The following is a 9,561-nucleotide window of genomic DNA, read 5'->3' on the forward strand; positions in this document are numbered from 1 at the left end:
CATTAATACAAAAAGGTTTTCAAAACAGTCAACCAGTAGCCATCACCTCCACGCCTCAAACATCTCCATGCCACCACCGCCCAACCCCCCCCCCCCAATCTCATGCCACGCCACGCCTCAAACCATCTCATGCCACCCACGCCTCCAACCATCTCATGCCACCCACGCCTCCAACCATCTCATGCCACCCACGCCTCCACCAACCGACTCATGCCATGCCACGCCTCCAACCATGCCCTCATGCCACAGCCTCCAACCATCTCATGCCACCACGCCTCCAAACCATCTCATGAGCCATCAGCCCACGCCTCCAACATCTCATGCCACCACGCCTCCAAGACCATCTCGATGGCCAGAGGCCGCCGACCTACGCCTCGAACCATCTCGATGCACCAAGTGGAATTGCTTTCAGGTGTTATCCTCTGAGTTGTGCTCAGAGCATCTTTTCCCCCAATAACAATCAACCAATCTGTTCCACCCACCTGGTTGAGCAGCAGCACGAGGCTGTTCTCCAGAGAGGGAGGGCAGCCCAGRTGGGGCTCAGCACAGGCCCCCAGCAGACCCAGTAGAGGTTGCAGCACCGCCTTGTGTTGGAGCAAGGGCTGCTGAGACTGGCCTATCAGCATCTCAAACAGCTTGAGTAGCGCCCCCTGGCTGTCGGGGTCCAGGCCGCGCCTCAGGTGCCACTGCACCACACGCTCTAGGACGTTCTCAGACACCACCAGGTCCAGGATGGGGCCAATGGGGGGGACGTTACCGGACGTTACCGCCCCGGAGGGTCCCTCACACTCCCCCGGTCGCTCCTCGGCCAGGAGGCACAGCATCTGGTCGGTGTGGTTCCGCACCGCGGTGAGGTCATCACTAGAGCTTGACGGATCCCGCTGCTCCAACACCCAGGACACCTGTAGAGGAGGGAGAGAGATGTTTTTTTATTTTTTTATCCTCAGTGTCCTGTGGATTGGCTGGAWGTCACATGCATCACTAATTAGTACCTGCATTGGGCATCAACCAATCAACTTCTGAGACTTGTTCACATAGTGAAATTTACAACAACAACAAAAATCTAATTGACAAAACACAGTGTTGTGTGTGTGAAACCCCAAGTGTGTGAGATTGAGTTACCYTGAGTGTCTGTTGTTGACTCAGTGATGTGCTGCTTAGCAGGAAGCTCGTATTGAGTTACTTTGGTGCCATTAAGATCAAGCAAAACTTCTGAAGTCGAGAACCAAATTCTTAGTATTGAAAATAAAAATGATGATATTGAAAGCAAAACGTAAACCCAAATGTATGGAGCAACTGTTGGCGCTGGCTGCTTTGACACTATTTTAGAAGCCACATTTACTGGTAGGTATACCGCAAGCTTCTTAGCAGACAGTGGCACGTTCCTCAGGGATGAAATGAATGTGCCCGCAGATTGACCAGGAGACAACCCAATTCGCCCGCCTCATTTTCACAAAATGATTTGTCCCCGCTTTTTATACGTTTTTAATTTCATCGTGTGACGCTGACGAGGAAAGCCGTTATCGTGTGGGATTGGTTTCTGAAGTTACGAGCTGATTATGGCGAGATCGTCAAACCCAATCTGTAGACAACGTTACAATTTATAAACAATGAATTTTAAGAGTTTTGTTATTTGGGAATGTTTTCTTTGGAGTGCTCGAAAGCTACTATTATACTGTGTGTCTGGCATTAACGAAATAAGTTGTTACAATGACTTTTAACACCAGAAGAGACAAGTCCCCTCCCTACTAAACGCTCCACACCCACATCCAGATACACCTGTCTCCCATCCGGCACGAGTATGGCCCTTCGAAAACATCCAGATGCGTTAGCTTGTGACAGTAACCACGTTCAGTAGGGATGCAGGCGTAGCTATGTTCGCTTTATTAAATGTGCCCTGGGGGGAAAACATACAATCGTACAGAAGGTTATAGTGACTTGACAATCGGTGGTATAGTTATGAAGGAAAAATGTTTAAATAAAAACCATATTTTTTAGGATTTTTTTTTTTTTTTTGCACATTTCAAAAGGATTTCCTTTTGTAATAATAATTTTTTTGTGCTCCATACATTTGGGTTTACGTTTTGCTTCAATATCATCATTTTTATTTTCAATACTACAGAAATTTGGTCTGCTCGAAACGACTTTCAGAAGTTTTGCACCGATCTATAGGCACCATCAATAGCAACTCAATACGAGCTTCCCTGCAAGCAGCCACATCACTGAGTCAACAACAGACACTCACGGATAAATCATCTACACTTCACTCTGGGGTTTCACACACACAACACTGTGTTTTGTCAATTAGATTTTGTTGTTGTGTAGTAATTTCACTATGTGAACAAGTCTCAGAAGTGTATTGGGTTGATGCCCAAATGCAGGTACTAATTAGACCTGATGATGTGAGCATCCAGCCAATCCAGGACATCTGAGGATAAAAAAAAAAAAAACATCTCTCTCCCTCCTCTACAGGTGCTCCTTTGGGCTGTATACCCCAGAACGAGGGAGGCATCCCAAGGGTGCGCGGGATTCCGGTCAGTCAACACAAGGTCAAGGCCTCAGAAACCTCTTGGATGACCATTCTTGCTCTGGTCTGAGAGGATAAAGAGCCCATCTTCGTTTGGTTGTCAGGTCTTCAAGGACACCACGCAGTAAAAGGGATCCCATGACTGTCAAACCCTGTAAGATGAAGAGGCTTGGTAAGCAGGATCAAACAAGAGTAGGGAAACCGATTTGGATAAAAAAATAGTGATCCATCAAATACTCAACTAAATGGAAAAATTGAAAAAGTTTATTCAATGTTTTAATTAAGAGGTTCTGAACTCTTAGATAGACCTACTAAAATAGATGTCTTCTACACATGTGTTGACTCGGACGCTTCGGACTCGATGTATCTGCAATTTCAATGTCTGAATACATTTCTACAACCCATTGCTTTAGTCTTCGAGCATACTGAGGCGCATCCACACATAGGTACTTCTCCTGGACCATGGACACTTCAAAAACAAGGATAAAAAGTCTCTGCAGTGATCAGAGGATGTGTTGTAGACATTCTTCCTCTCCTATAAAAGAGAGTCAGAGGTTGGTCTCTCCGTGAGGGTCTGTTCTCAATTTCCAGCGCACGGCAAGCTCCTAGGACTCGACCCCCTGACACCCTTAACAGGAAGAAGCTGAACGGTCTTTATTAAAAGTTTTAAACAAACCTGTGCACGTCACATCAGCAGTCGCCACATTAAGGTTAGTAAATAAATTAAGTCGGTCGCAAAGGTTCGACAGAATAGATACAGGCATGTATTGGTTTCTAATGTAGCCTACCATGTGGATTTATTATGAATATAATCTCGTAAGAATAAGATGATTGTTCTACTGTCTCCAGAGCCAAGGCCCAACTTAGCACACAGAGAAGCAGATTAAGGAGGAAGTTTGAGAAACTTCACCAGTTTCTATTTTCTACGAGAGGAAAGAGGAGGCCCAGGAATCGCTGCTGCTGAAAGAGGAAGAGAAGCAGAAGAGTCAGAAGAGAAGGAGAAGCTAGGAGCAGATGAACAGAGAGATATCATCAACTTTTCAGACCCACCCAATCAAGACCCATAGAGGGGGAGCCGTGGAAAGATTGAAGACATCTGTCATTCCGGCAGGTAGAGAAACTGCTCTCGTCAGACATACCATTATATTTATTACTCAAAGACGTCATAGAGCATCAATGATATTGAAGACGATATAGCTCTACTTTCCAGAACTCAAGACCATGATAGCGAACAGGTAAGTGATCGCTTCTCGTCTCTCTCTCTCTGTAGTTCTGAACACCCCACCCAGAAGGTCTGACTCCTGAAATGTTATTCCCAGAGCCCAAGTGCACAAATGCCAGATCCAACAGCTGGTGTCAGGGGGGCTGATAGACGTGGCCAAAACCTGGGCAACCGAAGTTCAGAGTCTGGGAGAAGATGGCAGGGGATCATCAAACACAGTGAGAGTCTGGTATAGGAGAGGACATGACGGAGAATAATGTAAGATAGATTTAATTAAGATAGGCTATTTTTTAAGTAATATTCTTTAATGTATATGAAAAGAGACTACATGGTAAATGTGTGGAATATCCTCTTTGTTCTGAAGCTCCTGTGATTCATGCTACCCTCAACACTGCACACCCATGTCTCTCTCTGTCTGAATGATCTGACGCAGTGTGAAGTAAAACGGCCGAAAGCAGCAGCTTCCCTGACAACCAGAGAGATTCAGAAGTATCCAACTGTTCTGGGCTCTAGGGGTTCAGCTCAGGTAAAAACAGCTGGGAGGTGGAGGTGGGGGACGCATCCTCACTGGACCCTGGGCGTGGCTAAAGAGTCCAAACTGACAAGGAAGTGGGGAGCGGCCATGTATCACACCAAAGTAGTGGAATCTGGGCTATACTGCTGAAATAGTGGTAAGTAATAAATCCTAATGGGAATGGGAAGACCATCCATCCTGAAGAAAGATAACCACAGAGGATCAGAGTTGCAACTGGACTACGACCAGGGGGGAGGTGTCCTTCTACGAACTCCAAAGACATGAACACTCCATCTGCACTCATAAAGACACATTCACTGTAGACTCTCTACCCATACTTCTGCTATTGATACAGCTGGTGATGTGAAAAGAACCGGTGTTAAACAGGTTGGCCAATCAGAGTGTCTCTGACAGTGAATGTCCATCGGGCAATGAAGGTTGTGTGTTGTGTGTGTGTGTGTGTGTTGTGCCGTGCGTGAAGTGCCGTGCGTGCGTGTGTGTGTGAGAGAGAGAGAGAGAGACAGAATAAAGAAAAATGACGTCAACTATACTAATACTATAGCTTCTTTTCCTTTTTAAATGTGCTTCGGTCCAGACAACTTGGCAGCCTTTTTCCCACAAAATTCTCTGTCCCTCCCCAGGTTCACGCATCTAGTCAGTGGATGAACTAATATAGACCAGGAACCAGTAACTACATACAGTATGAGGAGACACACTAACAGCAAGGTCCAGAACCTCTGAACATGTTTTCTAATGAAAAACACTCAGTACAGGGCTCTCAACTTACTAGGAGGGTTTTAAAAATGGCATAAATGTATAAGTCAATGTTTAAAATGAGTGACATTTTAAATAACCTTCCCTGTTTGAGTAGTTAGAAAGTCAGACATACACAAGGTGAAATTTAATAACTTACTGTTGATGAGTTTATAATAGTAGCCCCACATACAGCACCCATGTGACCATTTAATAACTTTGCTGTGTGAGAGTTAGAATAGTAGAATACACCCAAGGTGACATTTAATAACTTAACTGTTGTGAGAAGTTAGAATAGTAGAATACACAAGGTGCCATTTAATACTTACTGTTGAAGTTAAGAAAAAGCAAGAACACACCAAGGTGAATGGTAATAACTTACTGTTAGTTGTTTCTTCATGCAAGTTTTCCCTCTTATGTCACTCCACCTGACTTTACTCAATCAGCCATGTTCTATTAAAAGATAGATTGGTAAATTAGCTCTAGTTAATTACTCTAGCCATAAAAATCAAAACCAAAAAGATTTCTAAACTTGTTGACGTCCTTGGCCATTTGATGTTGTTAATCCACTTTCACTCAGAATTATCATATTAACAAAGGTCTAGGTGTACTAAAAGGTAATGGTGTTATTACTACGTGTGAACCACTGGTTTATATTATTAGGAAGTGAGTTTCTTTTAAGACAAAGTCTTTTATTTAACAACCTGTGATTTTTTCTCTATTTAAACTACTTTTTTACATTTTGAAGACTTTTCTTTGGTAGTGTTTTACCTTTCTCAGAGTAGCAACCACCTAATGAATCAGATGATTGGTTTTATTCTGTTATTTTTAACGCGGCTTATGTTTTATTTGGAATATTTTATGGAATATCTATTTGTTAATGTATATTTGTTTGATACTGTACAAACACAATTTTTTGGTATGCGCAATCTGTGCTAACAATATTAATGTGATTTATTCTAAAGTTTAGGTTTCGTTTAAGTTAGTTTAAAGTCTAGGCCCTATCTGCATTGGTACTCTGTTTCTAATATTCTTAAACAATTCAAAAGATATTGACCTCTGAATGCCTGACTAGATTCAACCATATCTTCTAACATTAACTATTGTCTTTGGTGTAAATTGTGACAAACTTGAATCCTTGTCAGAATGTCCTTTTTTTCTCCCAGTGTCCAACGTTTACCTGTATATGTCCCTGACAGTGTCTGCAGCAATTTACAACATGAAACAATGAAACATGAACTGGTCCTGACTATTGGAGCTACAGAGCTCTGTGTAAACTGTTATCAGTGGAACAATGCTTTCTAAGCCATGCTACCTTGGTCTGGAGGACATCATGTACCAACACACACGTCTGTCATTATTTGTGGCTGAGTGAACTTGCCAACAAACTGGACAATTAAACGATCATCAAAGAAACCATCTTTATTTCCTGTCGTTGTTATCGGGTTGTGTAAAACATTGATCATCAACAGAGGTCATTATTAAACTGAGATAATGTCATGCTGAAGGGTTGACCATGATTGAAGATTTACAACATGGACTGGTAATACTTTTAGATGGTACTATTGTTCTCATATTTCATTTCATTTATGGTATATTAGTACACCTCTTTTCAGTTTTGGGTCCTGCTAATGGCATGCTGGAACTCAGTGACTGGTCCCTGTAGTGGACTGAGTGGCAGTTTATTGTTTAACCACCAGATGAAGGACCTTGAGAATACAAAAGCCTCAGGCCCTTTTGTAAAGATGACCTGAAACCAGGTGTCTGAGTTGTTAGGCATGTTTGTATGGTAAGTATACGTTGTGGACCTCTGTGTTGTATTGTGTTTGTAAGTTTAGCAGGTTCCTTTTTCTCTTCTCTCAAGGTCCTGTAAATGCACAACAGGAACAAGCAGTGACCGTGCTGGACATACCAAATGTTTCACTACTGTACAATTATACCACCTCAACGCAGGTGTTTGCCCCCCCCTCTTACTAAGCTGGCTGCTACTCTCTGTTATTATTATGCATAGTCACTTTAATAACTCTTACGCTAAAATGTACATATTGCCTCAATTACCCTGCGACCAAAGTCGTGCCCCTCGCACATATATGGGGACACACTTCGACATCTGTACCGGTACCCAGCATAGCACCCATGTAATAGGGCCATCCTTCGGCTCCTACGGGGAGTGGGGTTTAGGTTTACTGTATTGCTCTCAATCTATTGGTATTCTTCTCTATTGGCCCTCTCTTGATAGGTATCTTTTTAAACTCGCACTGGGCTCGGGTTAAAGGTGCTGAGTCAGTGAAGTCAACATAAATTTACTGTAAGGTCTAAACTACCACTGTTGCTAACTTAAGCGGGCGCATGTAGCTGACAAATGAAGCAGTGGATTTGATTTGATAAAAAAACTCTCGCGGGTTATTTAGAATGGGTTCTCACAGACGACGAGTTTGGTTACACTCGTAGACATCGCTAGGTTAGACCCAGTCGACCCCATGCATTATCCTACACAACCGCCCAAGTTACAACATAGTTGTTATTTTAAGACATGATTTCAAAATAAACTTCACACCAATCTCTATTTTCTCTCTCTGTGTGAGCTCTAGTAAACTACTAAATTACTAACAAATACTAAAAAAACTAAGTCAGACCAATGTTTGGGCTCCTGACGAGAACTACAATAACATGCAGAGTGACTACCTTCCTTTGTTTCCTAATATGAGTTTGTGCGTACCTTACTCCCCCAGGGACAAACCTTGTAGAGGAGGAGACGCTGGGTTTGAGAAGCAATTCTCTTCTGCTTTTTTTTTTTAAGATTGTGCCAATTTTTGGTGTTTTGTATCCTCAGTGGTCCTGTGATAGCGTCTGGGATGTGTCAACATGCAATTCTGATCAGCTAATTAGTACCTGCCATTGGGCATACCAGATCCTATGAGCAAACTCTCTGAGACATGTTCACAATAGTGAATTTTACACCCACAGAGGTGTGTGTTGCGTATAACCTAGATGAAATTGCCTAAATTCCATGACTATAACACTAAGCCTCTAGTCGGAGAAGAGTGGGATGGTTGGTAGTGGAGATGATGGTGGAGAACCCACCGACCGAAAGTAGAGCTGATGAGATTGGAGTCTACCCCGCTTCGAGTGTCTGTTCTTTGACTCAGTGATGTGCTGGGCTTCAAGCAGGTAAAGCTCGTATTGAGTTGCTCTTTTGTGGCCATTAAAGATCACCAACTGTCTGAACCGTCGAGAACTCACACACCCCTACTTGTAATCAGGACGCCCACTGACACTTTTTTAGGCTGGCCAGATGGAGTCTCGATCTCTCTACGAGTTGGTGTCTGACCTGGTGGACTGGAACGGATGGAGGCACACACCCTCTTCTTTCTTTTTGCACAGTACCTCTCTCATCCATCTCTCACCTCTCTCTTTTCTCCACCTCTTCGTCTGTCAGATCGTTATTCTCCCTTATAACCTTTGCATCCATTCTTAGTATTTGAAGAAATTAAAAATTGATGAATTATTGAAAGCAAAACGTAAACCCAAATGTATGGAGCAAAAATTATATTACACAGGAAATCCTTTGAAATGTTGCAAAAAAAAAATAAAAATCTAAATAATAGGTTTTATTTAAACATTTTCCAATAATAACACGATTGTGATCAAACGACCTCCTGTCTGTATTATTCCCGCCGCGCACATTATATAAAGCAACATAGCACCCTGCATCCACTGCTGGTTTGTTCACAAGCTAAGCGTCAGGTGGCGGTCCTGGATGGGAGAACCAGGTGTATTCTGGATGTCGGTGTTGGAGGGTTAGTAGGGGGTGACTTTCTTCGGTGTTAAAGTCATGTACAACATTTCTTATGGCCAGGACACACATATAATAGTAGCTTCGAGCACTCCAAGAAAACATTCAAATAACAAACTCTTAAATTCATTGTTATAATATTGTAACGGCTTGTTCTAACAACTTGGGTTTGACGATCTCCAATATCAAGCTCTAACTTCAGACAACCAATCCCACACAACGGCTTTGTGGTCAGCGTCAACGATGAATTAAAAAACGTATAAAAGCGGGACAAATCATTTTGTGAAAATGAGCGGCGAATTGGGTGTCTCCTGGTCAATCTGCGGGGCCACATTCTCCCTGAGAACGTCCACTGTCCTGTAAGAAACTTGCTATAACCTACCAGAATGTGGCTCTAAAAGTGTCAAACAGCCAGCGCAACAGCAGAGAACGTGATGATTATCACTAGCATGGAAGTTGCTTACCTCTATCTAACATTATAATCTATAGAGCTACCTCTATGCTAACATAACTAACTATAGAGCCTACCTCTATCTAACATTAACTATAGAGCTACCTCTATGCGTAACATTACTACCTATAGAGCTACCTCTATGCCTAACTTAACTACTATAGGCTCCTCTATGCTACCATTAATACCTATAGAGCTCTCTATGCTAGCATTAACTAACTATAGAGCTACTCTATGGCAACATTACACCTATGAGCTACTCTTGCTAGCATAACTAATATAGACTACCTCTATGCTA

The 9,561-nt window shown here is 42.7% G+C and overlaps 1 protein-coding gene across 1 annotated transcript in view; it reads right to left on the reverse strand.

Moving 5' to 3' along the window:
• LOC112070749 (FHF complex subunit HOOK-interacting protein 1B-like) overlaps positions 1-9,561 on the reverse strand; it is a 50,542-nt gene that overhangs the window by 35,936 nt on the left and 5,045 nt on the right. The window contains 1 exon segment of the mRNA XM_024138197.2: positions 483-902. Within this exon segment, the coding sequence (XP_023993965.2) occupies positions 483-902 (420 nt within the window).

Source organism: Salvelinus sp. IW2-2015, unplaced genomic scaffold (assembly GCF_002910315.2).
Source record: "Salvelinus sp. IW2-2015 unplaced genomic scaffold, ASM291031v2 Un_scaffold1415, whole genome shotgun sequence".
In the NCBI taxonomy this organism is placed as follows: Eukaryota; Metazoa; Chordata; class Actinopteri; order Salmoniformes; family Salmonidae; genus Salvelinus; species Salvelinus sp. IW2-2015.